Consider the following 19,090-nt stretch of genomic DNA (forward strand, 5'->3'; position numbering starts at 1 on the left):
CGGTACCGCGCGACCAAGGCCCTCTACACCGTAAATCAAAGCAGCCTTCAATCAAACAATTTGCAGTCTTCGTTCTTTTCTGTTTGTTGTTATTTGTATATTACTAAGGATTTAATGTTGTTAATATGGAATAATAATGGAATATAAAAAAAAAAAAACATTGTCGTTGTGTAGGGGAATGTGTGAGTCGCTGTTGATTTGTCAGGAATAAGGCGAATAGATAGCACGGCTTACGGTGAATAAAGACAATAACTCGTGATCTTAATTGTACTTTAATGATGAACAACTCGATTATAGAATATTAATGGATACAGATATATGTGCGTTATTTGATTAATACGTTTGCGAAAATGTCGTTCTCGCGGAGCTGGCGTTGCTTGTCGTTCTCGTTCTCCAACTCTTCGCCAACTAACTCCGAGATGCTAGACCGTTGCTGTCTAATGGTTCTCCATCGGAACCGGATCGTGACACTCGTGACAGCTCGGCCAATCCTGCATTCGGATCGTCCTCGATTCGATCCTCGTCATCGTCGGGAACATCCAACTCAGGGACGTTGGAGCACCACGGCTTGATTTTATCCGAGGAATAGACAGAACTGTATTTACGTCCTGTAATCTGAATACCTGGGATGTCTTCGATTACATAACGATCGTTTCCAAGGACCTTGACGACGATATATGGTCCTCGATAGCGTGGTTCGAGCTTTCGCGACTCGCCTGTAGCAGCTGGTTCATTTTCAACGACTACAAGGTTACCTGTGGAGTAGATAGAAGGGTTAGCGTGTTTGGTATCAAAGCGTTGTTTCCATTTAGCTCGCTCGCTTGCAATATTGACGAGCGCTTGGTTTCTGTTGTCGATGACAGATTCTTTCTCGTCTAATTCCAAATCGGTGTGTATAGCTGCAGTGAGATGGTTCTGGACTACATCAATAGGATTAAAGTTAAACACCAAATCAATCGGGCTGAATCCTGAGGTTTCGTTCTTTTGAGAGTTTACACTCCATTGAAGATTGTGTAAGGTAAGATCCCAATCCTTCGGGTGGTCGTTCACTGTGCGTACGTAGTTAAGAATGGTTTGATTGGCGCGCTCTACTTGTCCATTTGCACGAGGTGTTCGCACAGCATTTTTAATGTGTTGAATCTGGTTGTGCATACAGTATTCTTCAAATTGTTTCGAGGTAAAAGCAGTTCCACGATCGGATATTATTATTTTCGGCAGACCGAAGTAGCTGGAGACTTCATTTAGAATGTTCAGCACTGGAAGAGTTTTTGTATTTTTAACTGCCTTTACAATCAGATATTTACTGAAGGGATCGGATATGGCTAGTATATGGGTATTTCCGCGTTTGCTTCGAATAAACGGTCCCAAATGATCGATGTGTAGCCTGCGAAATGGTACTGGATCGGCGTCACTATAATGCATGCAACCTTCGGGCTTGCCTCCTTTAGATTTGTAGTAGCAGCATTGAATGCATGTTGAAATGTATTCTTTTACGTACTTCCGCATTCTTGGGAACCAAAACTTTTCTTGAATTCGTCCAATTGTTTTGTCCAGACCGAAATGCCCAAAATCATCATGACACATCTTAACAATGCGCCATCTCACGGACTTTGGTACAACGAAGGCTATTCCTTTTTCGACCTTGCGATATAGACGGTGATTTTTGATGACGTAATCAGCTTGAAGTTGTTTTAGTTGATTTCCGGTACGATGCTCCTTCAATACAGCAAATATTTGGACAAGGGCCTCATCCTGAAGCTGCATAGTTAGCAACCAGTCATCGACGTCCGTAATTATGGTGCGCACTACTTCCTGTAAGGATTTTTCGGGAGGTGAAACGGGAGCGCGGCTCATGGCATCCACATGGGCCATTTTACTACCATCACGATGAATGAATTCGCAGTCGTAGTCCAGTATTTTAATCCACCAACGTGCGACTCAATTCTTTATTAAGCTTTACCTTGGCGATGGCGGAACAGTCTGTGACGAGTCGGAAGGGTTTTCCTAGAATATACACCCTGAACCTTTGTAGCGTTTCTACGACGGCCAACGTTTCGAGTTCGTAGCTATGGTATCGACTTTCAGCGTCAGTACAGTGCCTACTGAAGTAACACACGGGTCGCCAATTCGTTTTGTCTTGAGATTGCAGTAAGACTCCTGCTAGTCCGATCGCACAAGCATCTGTGTGTACCTCATGATGTGCAGCAAAGTCGTACAGAACCAAAACTGGAACACAGCATAATTTATCGATTAGCTCGTTAAAAGCCCGTTGCTGGTCATTTCCCCAATCGAAGCTGTTTTGCTCTACCTTACGCAACAGTCGTGTAAGGGGTCTTGTAATTAGGGAGTAGTTTTCAACAAATTTTCGAAAGAATCCCGTTAGGCCCAAAAATCGTCTGACGTCTTTTACGTTGGTGGGGACTTTGAAGTTTTTAATAGCGCTCACCTTGTTTTCGCCTGGAGTGATTCCATCTTTGTTGACAATATGGCCCAAGAAAGTTATTTCGGATTGAAGAAATTTACATTTGTCGTAGCGAAGTGTTAAACCGCTCTCTTTAAGGATTCGGAAGAATTTTCCGAGTCGTTGGATACCCTCATCAAATGATTTGCTGGGAATGATGACGTCATCTAAATATGCGAGTACCTCACCTGGCTCCATACGTTTGACTATTTTGTTCATGACCGCTTGAAATACTGCTGGAGCATTGACAAGACCGAACGGCATCCTGTTATATTCGTAGTGGCCGTCTGAAGTTACAAATGCGGTGAATTGTTTGGATGATTCGCAAACCTCGATTTGATGATATCCCATACGCAAGTCCAGCTGAGAAAAATAGGTATTCCCGGCTAATTGGGCAAATTGCTCATCCAGATTTGGCATTGGAAATGGTATTTTGACGGTTATACTGTTGAGACGTCGGTAGTCTACGCAAAGACGATGTTCACCATTCTGTTTTTCAACGACGACAATTCCAGATGCATAAGGGGAGTCTGACGGACGAATGATATCACTATCGAGTAACTCGGAGATAATATTACCGACGACAGGTCTGAGTGCAAAAGGAGTACGGTAAGGCTTAGTGAAGCAGGGAACGTTTGATGTTAAAGTTATTTCCATTTTAGTTAGAGAGCATTTACCGAGCTCGTTAGCTTTCTCCGCAAAGCAAGACGCATTTTCCAATACCAATTTGTTTATGAGCTCGTTCTCAACTGACGAACGCTCTTGGCTTGTTTGAATTTTTCGAATATTCTCTACATAACACTCATTACCGAGGATGATCAATTTGTTTCCATCGCGACAAAGGATATCCTTACCCAAAAGTACATTTTCGGTTATTAGTTTGTCTTCTACGACCAAAACTTCAACTTCGTAATCCGAATCGTCAATTACAATTTTCGCGAATAGTTTCTGTGTACAAAGGAATTTCCCACCACCAAATCCGTTCAGGGTAACAGCACATCGTTGTAGAACACCTACGCTTTCGGCGAATGACTTTCGAATTAGGGTTCGCGTACTGCCTGGATCTACGAATGCGATGGTTTCATTACCGTTCACCGAAATCGATTTGGAGATTTCTGAATCAGGATCAGAGTCAATTTTATTAATTTTTTGACCTGTCTTTTGGTTATCGGGGCAGCTGGCAGAATCGTGTGTTATGCGGTTGCAGTGCGTGCAACGAGGCTTTCGCTGAGGCTCAGGACATTTCGAAGAATAATGTCCAACCTTCTGACAATTGTAGCATTTAACCGATACCTCGACTTTATCGTTGAAAGGACGTTTTGTATTTAATGAAGAATTCGGCTTCTGAAGGCTGACGTTAAGATCCCGTTTGTTTGACATTTGAATGGCGTTATGCTTTATAATATTATGCGCGGAGTACGCAAGAATATCGCGTAGTAGTTCGTTACAGGAAACATAACTGTTGGATATTTTTCTCTTTAAATCGTAGTCGTTTATTCCGTTGATAATGTGTGTGCAAATTGCTGAATCTGGTAACTCACCCTTTTTACCCAAAGCGAGCATCTTGTAGAAATAATCTGATGGTGACTCGGTGGAATCTCTATTCGTTTTTGACATTTTAAGGTGAACGTCTGCCGGGTTACTGAGACATGGGAAGTCATTCAAAAATCGTTCAGTAAACTGGGGCCATGTTTGAAATATTTGATCCGTAGAGTCTACCCAATAACGAGCAGCACCCAGCATCTTTTGTTGAACTGCAAATATTAGCTTACGATCATCCCAACGGTAAGCGTTATGAAGGGAGTTGACACGCTTTACAAACTGATGTGAGTCCAGGGATTTACCAGACGATGGATTGAATTCTGGAAGCAGCGTGACAATATCACTGACGTTTCCATAAGCGTGATTGAAATGTTCGTTCCCAGCAGGGATCCTGTTATCCAAGTGGCTAGCACGAGCATATGGATACTCGTTATACATTGGTTGATGTCGTGGAAATGTACTGCCTTGATTAAAGTCGTTTCCCGAAGTTACAAAATTTCCAAAGTTTGAGTAAGTGACAGGATTGTTTACGTTTGGCTGTGAGGTAGCACAGTCTGTGAATTTCTGTGACGTAGAAAAGTGCACGTTGTGAGTCTGAGTCGGGTAGATAACATTTCGCTGTGACGTAGCAAAGTGCATGTTGTGTGGTTGAGTTGGGTATACATCGTTTTGCTGTGACGTAGCAAATTGCATGTTGCGTGGTTGAGTTGGGTATACATCGCTTTGCTGTGACGTAGCAAAGTGCATGTTGTGTTGTTGAGGTGGGTAGATTTCGTTTAGCTGTGGCTGAGACGTTGCCACATCTATATTTGGCAAATTCGTTACCTTCTGCACATGCATCTCGTTGTATCGTAGGTCGATTGGTTGTTGTTGCCGTTTTTCGTCAAGTTTATCACTCGTTGTCTCGCTACCGTTGGCTGGCTGATCTTCGTTTACTGTTGCAGCTTTTTCGATTGGTGATGAAATTACTGAAGGGTGAAAAGAACGCTCCTGAAGCTCTCGTACCGTTTTCTCCAGCTCGACAATCTTCTTTTGAAGCGACTGGTTTTCTGCACTTATGTACTCATCGTCGCTGTTTTGAGAGTTCAATCTCCTTAGCATGTCCTCACGATTTCCCGATGTCGAGAGTCCCGCTTCTCTGCACCTATGTTGTAGGGCTTTCTTAGTTAAATAGTTCTTCCCCGGCATTGTGAATAACTTTCGTTTTACGTTATGTCCATTTATCTTGGTTCGTTTTCACTTATTGCGCACTATCCCACTTCTGAAAATGTCACACACACTCCAATACTTTGTCGTTGTGTAGGGGAATGTGTGAGTCGCTGTTGATGTGTCAGGAATAAGGCGAATAGATAGCACGGCTTACGGTGAATAAAGACAATAACTCGTGATCTTAATTGTACTTTAATGATGAACAACTCGATTATAGAATATTAATGGATACAGATATATGTGCGTTATTTGATTAATACGTTTGCGAAAATGTCGTTCTCGCGGAGCTGGCGTTGCTTGTCGTTCTCGTTCTCCAACTCTTCGCCAACTAACTCCGAGATGCCAGACCGTTGCTGTCTAATGGTTCTCCATCGGAACCGGATCGTGACACTCGTGACACAAGGCTAATACATTTGCATACTCAATTGTAAATTTGTAAACAAAAAGTTCACAACTCAGCTAATAATGCCTGTATCCACTTCAGAATTTGTATTTATATTAGTTTTTACATGGCTAATACATTTGCATACTCAATTGTAAATTTGTAAACAAAAAGTTCACAGCGCAGCTAATAATGAAATTTGTAAACAAAAAGTTCACAACTCAGCTAATAATGCATGTATCCACTTCAGAATTTGTATTTATATTAGTTTTTACATGGCTAATACATTTGCATACTCAATTGTAAATTTGTAAACAAAAAGTTCACATCTCAGCTAATAATGAAATTTGAAACAAAAAGTTCACATCTCAGCTAATCATGCATGTATCCACTTTAGAATTTGTATTTATATTAGTTTTTACAAGGCTAATACATTTGCATACTCAATTGTAAATTTGTAAACAAAAAGTTCACAACTCAGCTAATAATGCCTGTATCCACTTCAGAATTTGTATTTATATTAGTTTTTACATGGCTAATACATATGCATACTCAATTGTAAATTTGTAAACAAAAAGTTCACAACTCCGCTAATAATGCATGTATCCACGGCAGAATTTGTATTTATATTAGTTTTTACAAGGCTAATACATTTGCATACTCAATTGTAAATTTGTAAACAAAAAGTTCACAACTCAGCTAATAATGCCTGTATCCACTTCAGAATTTGTATTTATATTAGTTTTACATGGCTAATACATTTGCATACTCAATTGTAAATTTGTAAACAAAAAGTTCACAACTCAGCTAATAATGCATGTATCCACGGCAGAATTTGTACTTATATTAGTTTTTAGAAGGCTAATACATTTGCATACTCAATTGTAAATTTCCACTGTATCCACTTCAGAATTTGTATTTATATTAGTTTTTACATGGCTAATACATTTGCATACTCAATTGTAAATTTGTAAACAAAAAGTTCACAACTCCGCTAATAATGCATGTATCCACGGCAGAATTTGTATTTATATTAGTTTTTACAAGGCTAATACATTTGCATACTCAATTGTAATTTTGTAAACAAAAAGTTCACAACTCAGCTAATAATGCCTGTATCCACTTCAGAATTTGTATTTATATTAGTTTTTACAAGGCTAATACATTTGCACACTCAGGTATAAATTTGTAAACAAAAATTTCACAACTCAGCTAATAATGCCTGAATCCACTTCAGAATTTGTATTTGTTCGAATTAAGCGCCTCATCCAAAGTACCAATCTGGTAACTCCATCTGAGGACCGTTTTGGCCAGCATATTATTCTCAACTGGCCACACTTTTGATTTCAGTCTTGCGCGGCGTGGTTTCAAGAGCAGTCGATCTTGCGTGCCATTCTTTTGTTCTCCATTCAATATATAATAAACTTATGTATATGTATTAATCCAAAACGGCTAAAGTCTACTTATTTAATCCGGATACTCATGCACCTGCGTTGGGGGGAAAATCCCAACAGGTTATGGGCCCAGGACGCGTAGTATCGAAGACAGAAAATTAAATAAGTGCGAAAGGAGAGACACGAGAGACGCTGTGAAAAATGGCGGGTACATACATGCGCATCGAACCGCTAAACGCGGAGAACTACGATACATGGAAGTTGCAAATGTGTGCTATACTTGTGAAGAATGATTTATGGCCATACGTGAACGGTACGAAAAAGTGTCCCACTAATGAAAGTGATCTCGCAGAATTGACCATTAAAGACGAGAAAGCTCGAGCAGATATACTTTTGGCGATAAGTACATCCGAGTTAGGTTTGATCGAGGATTGCACCACATCCAGAGATTATTGGTTGAAATTCAATCAAAAGGGCCAGTGCGAAAGGCCAGCTTGTTAAAGCGTGTAGCATTGTCGCGAATGAGTGAGGGGGACGACGCCCGCCTTCACATCAACGGTTTCTTCGATGCGGTGAAGAAATTAAAAGAGATCGGAGTGACAATTGGAGACGATTTGCTCGCGATTCTCTTGCTATACAGCTTGCCCGACTCATACGAGACATTTAGGTGTGCGATCGAGACACGTGACGACTTGCCAAGTCCAGACGTGCTCCGTGTTAAAATATTGGAGGAATCGGAGGCAAAAAAAACGAAAAGTGACCGCGAAGAACAAAGTGCTTTGTACGCAAACCGAAAGAAAACCGGTAAAGAAGGCAAGCCTCAAAAGAAGAGCAGAAAATGCTTTGTGTGCAACAAGGTAGGACATATAGCGCGAAATTGTCGAGTGAAGCCGAAAGAGAGCAGCTATAGTGCGAAGAACGAGGAACGCGAAACCAACGGAAATCGGTACAAAAAGGAAATGACGATGAACGTGAATGAACACGCATTCATAGCCGAAGGGCGAAATGATATGTGGTGTCTGGACAGCGGTTGCTCGGCACATATGAGTTCCAATAAGAATTTGTTCGGTGAAATAAAAAGCTTTGAAAAAACATTGCATTTGGCCGACAGCAACACAACGAAGGTTAATGGTGTTGGTGACGTGAAGATAGACATTAAAGGAAAGGGGAATGAGAAGATCACCCTTAAAGAAGTGCTATTTGTGTCGGATCTTCGTCAGAATTTGCTTTCTGTTTCAAAAATAACGGAAAAAGGTTACGAAGTGCGTTTTCGTAAGGAAGAAGCGATAATTATGAAAAATAATAATGAAGTTTGGCTTCGAGCAAAGAAATACGGAAATTTGTATTATTTGAATACCGAAAAGAATGAAGCAAACAAAGTGAACGAAGAACAAAGCGAAATAGAAACATGGCATCGCCGGTTGGGCCATCTAAACGAAAAAGACTTAAAGAGAATGGCGTTGTGTGGAAAAGTTCACGGAATGAAGCTAAAAGAAAATGACAAACTACCGCAGTGTGAAATTTGCATCAGCGAAAAGCAAACGGCAAATACGTATAAAAGTGCTACGGAAAAGAGATCGCAGAAAACTCCAGAAATTGTGCACAGTGACGTGTGTGGACCGATGCGTACACAGTCAAAAAGCGGATGCAAGTACTTCGTTACATTTATCGATGACTATTCGCGATATAGCTCGGTATATTTCTTAAAGCAAAAGTCGGACGTATTAAACGCGTTTAAATCGTTCAAAGCCTTAGCAGAAAATGTAACAGGTAACAAAATTAAACAATTACAGAGCGATAATGGAACCGAATTCCTGAATAAGGAATCCGATGAATTCCTGCGACAAAGCGGAATTAGCAGACGTCTGTCAGCGCCACATACTCCTCAACAAAACGGCGTGGCAGAGCGGCAGAACCGCACTTTGGTAGAAATGGCCAGGTGCATGATGAAGCAAGCGGGGGCTCCTCCGTCATATTGGGCAGAAGCTATTAGCACGGCTTCCTATCTCCGTAACCGGTGCCCAACGAAGGCTCTATTTGGGGAGCTACCCTACACCTATTGGACAGCTAAAGTTCCCACGGTAATGTATTTACGTACATTTGGAACAAAGGCGTATGCATTAATAAAAGGCACGAATAAGGGAAAGTTTGAGTCACGATCTGAGGAATGCATACTGGTAGGATACGCTGCAGAATCGAAAGCGTATCGCCTTTATTCTCCTCAGAGAAGATCCATCGTGGTGAGCAATGATGTAAAGTTTATGAATACATCAGGGTTTAAGAGTAAATATGAAGAATTTTACGAGAACGAAGCTGAGGGAGAATTGTCTATTCAAATGACAAATAATTTACCGGACGAACAAGTAGAAGTTTCTAGCAGCAGCGACGTAGAAGAAGAGACTCCTGTTGTGGAGAGACGGGGCAGAGGACGCCCAAAATTGCTGAGAACCGGACAGCGTGGAAGGCCACGTAAACTGTATCAGCAGAGACAGGAAGATGAAACTCCCAACAATGATCCCGCAGAAAATGACACATCGATTGATGACGAATTTGAGGATTGCGAATTGGCATTCTTAGCAGTAACAGGGGATCCTTTGACACTGGAAGAGGCGTTCAAATCCAAAGAGGCAGCTCATTGGAAGCGCGCAGTGGAAGACGAGTTTATGGCCCAAGTCCTCAACAAAACTTGGGAGATAACAGAACGCCCAAACAATCGGAAAGTGATTGGAAACAAGATGGTTTTCCAAACCAAGGACGACGGCAACATTCTGGGAAGAAAGAAAGCCCGTTTAGTTGCCAAGGGATATGCGCAGAAACCTGGAGAAGATTTCTTTGAGTCCTACTCACCTGTAGCGCGATTTACATCAGTGCGACTATTGGTTGCTCTATCAGCAGAATTTCAGATGGAAATTCACCAAATGGACGTCGTCACTGCCTACCTCAACGGTGAGCTAGAGGAGCAGGTATTCATGGATATACCTGAGGGTTTCAGCGAGTTCATGGAGCAGCTGGAATCAGACGCGAAAATCGGATCAAAGCAGGAGTTAGCATCAACAGATTTTAGAAAGGCAGCATGTTTTTGGAGAAAATCCTTAAAACAAATGAGAGATCCTGTTTGTTTACTACGAAAGGCACTCTACGGACTTCGTCAATCAGGACTTCGTTGGTATTGCAAGCTTACAGAGAAGCTTAAGGAAATCGGACTTAACCCAACTGAGCAAGATCCATGCCTGTTTGTCAAGCAAGGAGACGGAAAGTTTCTACTTGTCACCATATATGTTGATGATTTGCTTTTGGCGTCAAATTATCCTAACTGGCTGCTTGAAACCAAAGCTCACTTGGGAGCATCATTCAAGATGAAGGATTTTGGACCAGTCAAAACGTGCTTGGGCATCGAGTTCAAACAGAATGCGAGGCAGCAGACAGTCTTCATGAGCCAAGAGAAGTACATCGACGCTATCCTTCGAAAATACGGCATGGAAGACTGCAAGCCGGCTATCACCCCGATCGAGTCCAAATCAGCACTGAAGCGACCAGAGAACCCAGACGAGGAGGAGATGAAACGGTATCCTTATCAAAGCTTAATTGGTTCTCTTATGTTTCTTGCAGTTTCTACGCGACCAGATATCGCGTTCGCAGTGAATTTCCTGAGTCAGTTCAACTCCAACTACTCAGCCGAGCACTGGAAGGCGTTGAAGCGTATCCTACGGTACTTAAAGGGTACGAAGATGCTTGGGTTACTCTTCAAGAAGACTGGAGATGACCTTTACGGCCTCGTGGATGCGGATTGGGGGTCCAACCTATCCGACCGTCGCTCTTATTCAGGGCAAGCGTTCATCCTGGCAGGCGCTTCCATATCCTGGGAGGCGCGTAAGCAGCGTACCGTGGCTTTGTCGAGTACTGAGTCAGAGTACTTGGCGATGTCGGAAGCCGTTAAGGAGGCGCTGTATTTGAAGGCTCTCCTTAACCGGATCGGATCGACTTGTGATTCCATCCGAATTTTCAACGACAACCAGAGCGCACAACAACTGGTGAAGGGGTTCGGCTTCCATCCTCGGACTAAACACATTGATGTCCGACATCACTTCATACAAGAGAAGGAGAAGAGTGGTGATATCACGGTAGCGTACATGCCGACTGAGAAGATGCCCGCTGATGTCCTCACCAAAGGATTATGCAGTAGCAAGCATAATAATTGTATTCTTTCCTTGGGCATAAATAATATATAGTATAGGATTGCTACTTTGAGGGGGTGTGTTCGAATTAAGCGCCTCATCCAAAGTAACAATCTGGTAACTCCATCTGAGGACCGTTTTGGCCAGCATATTATTCTCAACTGGCCACACTTTTGATTTCAGTCTTGCGCGGCGTGGTTTCAAGAGCAGTCGATCTTGCGTGCCATTCTTTTGTTCTCCATTCAATATATAATAAACTTATGTATATGTATTAATCCAAAACGGCTAAAGTCTACTTATTTAATCCGGATACTCATGCACCTGCGTTGGGGGGAAAATCCCAACAGTATTTATATTAGTTTTTACAAGGCTAATACATTTTCATACTCAATTGTAAATTTGTAAACAAAAAGTTCACAACTCAGCTAATAATGCATGTATCCACGGCAGAATTTGTATTTATATTAGTTTTTACAAGGCTAATACATTTGCATACTCAATTGTAAATTTGTAAACAAAAAGTTCACAACTCAGCTAATAATGCCTGTATCCACTTCAGAATTTGTATTTATATTAGTTTTTACATGGCTAATACATTTGCATACTCAATTGTAAATTTGTAAACAAAAAGTTCACAACTCAGCTAATAATGCATGTATCCACGGCAGAATTTGTACTTATATTAGTTTTTAGAAGGCTAATACATTTGCATACTCAATTGTAAATTTGTAAACAAAAAGTTCACAACTCAGCTAATAATGCCTGAATCCACTTCAGAATTTGTATTTATATTAGTTTTTACAAGGCTAATACATTTGCATACTCAGGTATAAATTTGTAAACAAAAATTTCACAACTCAGCTAATAATGCCTGAATCCACTTCAGAATTTGTATTTATATTAGTTTTTACATGGCTAATACATTTGCATACTCAATTGTAAATTTGTAAACAAAAAGTTCACAACTCAGCTAATAATGCATGTATCCACGGCAGAATTTGTACTTATATTAGTTTTTAGAAGGCTAATACATTTGTATACTCAATTGTAAATTTAAAAACAAAAAGTTCACAACTCAGCTAATAATGCCTGAATCCACTTTAGAATTTGTATTCACAGGTCAGCTAATAATGCATGTATTAACGGCAGAATTTGTACTTATATTAGTTCTTACACGGCTTATAAATTTGCATACTCAATTGTAAATTTGTAAACAAAAAGTTCAGAACTCAGATAATAATGCATATATCCACTTCAGAATTTGTATTTATATTAGTTTTTACATGGCTAATACATTTGCATACTCAATTGTAAATTTGTAAACAAAAAGTTTACAACTCAGATAATAATGCATATATCCACTTCAGAATTTGTATTTATATTATTTTTTACATGGCTAATACATTTGCATACTCTATTGTAAATTTGAAAACAAAAAGTTCACAACTCAGCTAATAATACCTGAATCCACTTCAGAATTTGTATTTATATTAGTTTTTACAAGGCTAATACATTTGCATACTCAATTGTAAATTTAAAAACAAAAAGTTCACAACTCAGCTAATAATGCCTGAATCCACTTTAGAATTTGTATTCACAGCTCAGCTAATAATGCATGTATAAACGGCAGAATTTGTACTTATATTAGTTCTTACACGGCTTATAAATTTGCATACTCAATTGTAAATTTGTAAACAAAAAGTTCAGAACTCTGATAATAATGCATATATCCACTTCAGAATTTGTATTTATATTATTTTTTACATGGCTAATACATTTGCATACTCTATTGTAAATTTGAAAACAAAAAGTTCACAACTCAGCTAATAATGCCTGAATCCACTTTAGAATTTGTATTCACAGCTCAGCTAATAATGCATGTATTAACGGCAGAATTTGTACTTATATTAGTTTTTACACGGCTTATACATTTGCATACTCAATTGTAAATTTGAAAACAAAAAGTTCACAACCCAGCTAATAATGCCTGAATCCACTTCAGAATTTGTATTTATATTAGTTTTTACAAGGCTAATACATTTGCATACTCAGGTATAAATTTGTAAACAAAAATTTCACAACTCAGCTAATAATGCCTGAATCCACTTCAGAATTTGTATTTATATTAGTTTTTACAAGGCTAATACATTTGCATACTCAATTGTAAATTTGTAAGCAAAAAGTTAACAACTCAGCTAATAATGCATGTATCCACGGCAGAATTTGTACTTATATTAGTTTTTACACGGCTTATACATTTGCATACTCAATTGTAAATTTGTAAACAAAAAGTTCACAACTCAGCTAATAATGCATGTAGCCACGGCATAAATTGTACTTATATTAGTTTTTACATGGCTAATACAATTTCATACTCAATTGTAAATCTGTAGACAAAAAGTTAACAGCTCAGCTAATAATGCATGTATCCACTTCAGAATTTGTATTTATATTCGTTTTTACAAGGCTAATACATTTGCATACTCAATTGTAAATTTGTAAGCAAAAAGTTAACAACTCAGCTAATAATGCATGTATTAACGGCAGAATTTGTACTTATATTAGTTTTTACACGGCTTATACATTTGCATACTCAATTGTAAATTTGAAAACAAAAAGTTCACAACTCAGCTAATAATGCCTGAATCCACTTCAGAATTTGTATTTATATTAGTTTTTACAAGGCTTATACATTTGCATACTCAGGTATAAATTTGTAAACAAAAATTTCACAACTCAGCTAATAATGCCTGAATCCACTTCAGAATTTGTATTTATATTAGTTTTTACAAGGCTAATACATTTGCATACTCAATTGTAAATTTGTAAGCAAAAAGTTAACAACTCAGCTAATAATGCATGTATCCACGGCAGAATTTGTACTTATATTAGTTTTTACACGGCTTATACATTTGCATACTCAATTGTAAATTTGTAAACAAAAAGTTCACAACTCAGCTAATAATGCATGTAACCACGGCATAAATTGTACTTATATTAGTTTTTACATGGCTAATACATTTTCATACTCAATTGTAAATCTGTAGACAAAAAGTTCACAGCTCAGCTAATAATGCCTGTATCCACTTCAGAATTTGTATTTATATTAGTCTTTACAGGGCTAATTCATTTGCATACTCAATTGTAAATTTGTAAACAAAAAGTTCACAACTCAGCTAATAATGCATTCACTTCAGAATTTGTATTTATATTAGTTTTTACTAGGCTAATACATTTGCATACTCAGGTATAAATTTGTAAACAAAAATTTCACAACTCAGCTAATAATGCCTGAATCCACTTCAGAATTTGTATTTATATTAGTTTTTACAAGGCTAATACATTTGCATACTCAATTGTAAATTTGTAAGCAAAAAGTTAACAACTCAGCTAATAATGCATGTATCCACGGCAGAATTTGTACTTATATTAGTTTTTACACGGCTTATACATTTGCATACTCAATTGTAAATTTGTAAGCAAAAAGTTAACAACTCAGCTAATAATGCATGTATCCACGGCAGAATTTGTACTTATATTAGTTTTTACACGGCTTATACATTTGCATACTCAATTGTAAATTTGTAAACAAAAAGTTCACAACTCAGCTAATAATGCATGTAGCCACGGCATAAATTGTACTTATATTAGTTTTTACATGGCTAATACATTTTCATACTCAATTGTAAATCTGTAGACAAAAAGTTCACAGCTCAGCTAATAATGCCTGTATCCACTTCAGAATTTGTATTTATATTAGTCTTTACAGGGCTAATTCATTTGCATACTCAATTGTAAATTTGTAAACAAAAAGTTCACAACTCAGCTAATAATGCATGTATCCACGGCAGAATTTGTACTTATATTAGTTTTTAGAAGGCTAATACATTTGTATACTCAATTGTAAATTTAAAAACAAAAAGTTCACAACTCAGCTAATAATACCTGAATCCACTTCAGAATTTGTATTTATATTAGTTTTTACAAGGCTAATACATTTGCATACTCAATTGTAAATTTAAAAACAAAAAGTTCACAACTCAGCTAATAATGCCTGAATCCACTTTAGAATTTGTATTCACAGCTCAGCTAATAATGCATGTATAAACGGCAGAATTTGTACTTATATTAGTTCTTACACGGCTTATAAATTTGCATACTCAATTGTAAATTTGTAAACAAAAAGTTCAGAACTCTGATAATAATGCATATATCCACTTCAGAATTTGTATTTATATTATTTTTTACATGGCTAATACATTTGCATACTCTATTGTAAATTTGAAAACAAAAAGTTCACAACTCAGCTAATAATGCCTGAATCCACTTTAGAATTTGTATTCACAGCTCAGCTAATAATGCATGTATTAACGGCAGAATTTGTACTTATATTAGTTTTTACACGGCTTATACATTTGCATACTCAATTGTAAATTTGAAAACAAAAAGTTCACAGCCCAGCTAATAATGCCTGAATCCACTTCAGAATTTGTATTTATATTAGTTTTTACAAGGCTAATACATTTGCATACTCAGGTATAAATTTGTAAACAAAAATTTCACAACTCAGCTAATAATGCCTGAATCCACTTCAGAATTTGTATTTATATTAGTTTTTACAAGGCTAATACATTTGCATACTCAATTGTAAATTTGTAAGCAAAAAGTTAACAACTCAGCTAATAATGCATGTATCCACGGCAGAATTTGTACTTATATTAGTTTTTACACGGCTTATACATTTGCATACTCAATTGTAAATTTGTAAACAAAAAGTTCACAACTCAGCTAATAATGCATGTAGCCACGGCATAAATTGTACTTATATTAGTTTTTACATGGCTAATACAATTTCATACTCAATTGTAAATCTGTAGACAAAAAGTTAACAGCTCAGCTAATAATGCATGTATCCACTTCAGAATTTGTATTTATATTCGTTTTTACAAGGCTAATACATTTGCATACTCAATTGTAAATTTGTAAGCAAAAAGTTAACAACTCAGCTAATAATGCATGTATTAACGGCAGAATTTGTACTTATATTAGTTTTTACACGGCTTATACATTTGCATACTCAATTGTAAATTTGAAAACAAAAAGTTCACAACTCAGCTAATAATGCCTGAATCCACTTCAGAATTTGTATTTATATTAGTTTTTACAAGGCTTATACATTTGCATACTCAGGTATAAATTTGTAAACAAAAATTTCACAACTCAGCTAATAATGCCTGAATCCACTTCAGAATTTGTATTTATATTAGTTTTTACAAGGCTAATACATTTGCATACTCAATTGTAAATTTGTAAGCAAAAAGTTAACAACTCAGCTAATAATGCATGTATCCACGGCAGAATTTGTACTTATATTAGTTTTTACACGGCTTATACATTTGCATACTCAATTGTAAATTTGTAAACAAAAGGTTCACAACTCAGCTAATAATGCATGTAACCACGGCATAAATTGTACTTATATTAGTTTTTACATGGCTAATACATTTTCATACTCAATTGTAAATCTGTAGACAAAAAGTTCACAGCTCAGCTAATAATGCCTGTATCCACTTCAGAATTTGTATTTATATTAGTCTTTACAGGGCTAATTCATTTGCATACTCAATTGTAAATTTGTAAACAAAAAGTTCACAACTCAGCTAATAATGCATTCACTTCAGAATTTGTATTTATATTAGTTTTTACTAGGCTAATACATTTGCATACTCAGGTATAAATTTGTAAACAAAAATTTCACAACTCAGCTAATAATGCCTGAATCCACTTCAGAATTTGTATTTATATTAGTTTTTACAAGGCTAATACATTTGCATACTCAATTGTAAGTTTGTAAGCAAAAAGTTAACAACTCAGCTAATAATGCATGTATCCACGGCAGAATTTGTACTTATATTAGTTTTTACACGGCTTATACATTTGCATACTCAATTGTAAATTTGTAAACAAAAAGTTCACAACTCAATTGTACTTTGTTGTTGTTTGTACTTATATTAGTTTTTACACGGCTTATACATTTGCATACTCAATTGTAAATTTGAAAACAAAAAGTTCACAACCCAGCTAATAATGCCTGAATCCACTTCAGAATTTGTATTTATATTAGTTTTTACAAGGCTAATACATTTGCATACTCAGGTATAAATTTGTAAACAAAAATTTCACAACTCAGCTAATAATGCCTGAATCCACTTCAGAATTTGTATTTATATTAGTTTTTACAAGGCTAATACATTTGCATACTCAATTGTAAATTTGTAAGCAAAAAGTTAACAACTCAGCTAATAATGCATGTATCCACGGCAGAATTTGTACTTATATTAGTTTTTACACGGCTTATACATTTGCATACTCAATTGTAAATTTGTAAACAAAAAGTTCACAACTCAGCTAATAATGCATGTAGCCACGGCATAAATTGTACTTATATTAGTTTTTACATGGCTAATACATTTTCATACTCAATTGTAAATCTGTAGACAAAAAGTTAACAGCTCAGCTAATAATGCATGTATCCACTTCAGAATTTGTATTTATATTCGTTTTTACAAGGCTAATACATTTGCATACTCAATTGTAAATTTGTAAGCAAAAAGTTAACAACTCAGCTAATAATGCATGTATTAACGGCAGAATTTGTACTTATATTAGTTTTTACACGGCTTATACATTTGCATACTCAATTGTAAATTTGAAAACAAAAAGTTCACAACTCAGCTAATAATGCCTGAATCCACTTCAGAATTTGTATTTATATTAGTTTTTACAAGGCTTATACATTTGCATACTCAGGTATAAATTTGTAAACAAAAATTTCACAACTCAGCTAATAATGCCTGAATCCACTTCAGAATTTGTATTTATATTAGTTTTTACAAGGCTAATACATTTGCATACTCAATTGTAAATTTGTAAGCAAAAAGTTAACAACTCAGCTAATAATGCATGTATCCACGGCAGAATTTGTACTTATATTAGTTTTTACACGGCTTATACATTTGCATACTCAATTGTAAATTTGTAAACAAAAAGTTCACAACTCAGCTAATAATGCATGTAACCACGGCATAAATTGTACTTATATTAGTTTTTACATGGCTAATACATTTTCATACTCAATTGTAAATCTGTAGACAAAAAGTTCACAGCTCAGCTAATAATGCCTGTATCCACTTCAGAATTTGTATTTATATTAGTCTATACAGGGCTAATTCATTTGCATACTCAATTGTAAATTTGTAAACAAAAAGTTCACAACTCAGCTAATAATGCATTCACTTCAGAATTTGTATTTATATTAGTTTTTACTAGGCTAATACATTTGCATACTCAGGTATAAATTTGTAAACAAAAATTTCACAACTCAGCTAATAATGCCTGAATCCACTTCAGAATTTGTATTTATATTAGTTTTTACAAGGCTAATACATTTGCATACTCAATTGTAAATTTGTAAGCAAAAAGTTAACAACTCAGCTAATAATGCATGTATCCACGGCAGAATTTGTACTTATATTAGTTTTTACACGGCTTATACATTTGCATACTCAATTGTAAATTTGTAAACAAAAAGTTCACAACTCAGCTAATAATGCATGTAGCCACGGCATAAATTGTACTTATATTAGTTTTTACATAGCTAATACATTTTCATACTCAATTGTAAATCTGTAGACAAAAAGTTCACAGCTCAGCTAATAATGCATGTATCCACTTCAGAATTTGTATTTATATTCGTTTTTACAAGGCTAATACATTTGCATACTCAATTGTAAATTTGTAAACAAAAAGTTCACAGCTCAGCTAATAATGCCTTTATCCACTTCAGAATTTGTATTTATATTAGTTTTTACAGGGCTAATTCATTTGCATACTCAATTGTAAATTTGTAAACAAAAAGTTCACAACT

The 19,090-nt window shown here is 36.6% G+C and overlaps 1 protein-coding gene across 1 annotated transcript; it reads right to left on the reverse strand.

The window, feature by feature from the left end:
- Positions 1–266: 266 nt before the first annotated feature.
- Positions 267–4,104, reverse strand: LOC138929562 (uncharacterized). The gene is made up of 2 exons (XM_070288976.1): positions 4,003–4,104; positions 267–755 (listed from the first exon to the last, which is right to left on the reverse strand). The coding sequence occupies exons 1-2, from the start codon at positions 4,076–4,078 to the stop codon at positions 409–411; spliced, it is 423 nt and encodes a 140-aa protein (XP_070145077.1). The 5' UTR covers positions 4,079–4,104; the 3' UTR covers positions 267–408.
- Between the last annotated feature and the right edge of the window lie 14,986 nt (positions 4,105–19,090).

The sequence above is a fragment of the Drosophila kikkawai genome, unplaced genomic scaffold (assembly GCF_030179895.1).
Source record: "Drosophila kikkawai strain 14028-0561.14 unplaced genomic scaffold, DkikHiC1v2 scaffold_326, whole genome shotgun sequence".
NCBI lineage: Eukaryota > Metazoa > Arthropoda > Insecta > Diptera > Drosophilidae > Drosophila > Drosophila kikkawai.

Bases quoted from the DNA above. Each gene is read 5' to 3' on its own strand.
- LOC138929562 (XM_070288976.1), bottom strand. From the start codon at position 4,078: ATGTCAAAAACGAATAGAGATTCCACCGAGTCACCATCAGATTATTTC. The intron at 756-4,002 runs GTGAGTTACCAG...TCTACTCCACAG, and splicing joins GCTCGCTTTGGGTAAAAAGG to GTAACCTTGTAGTCGTTGAA.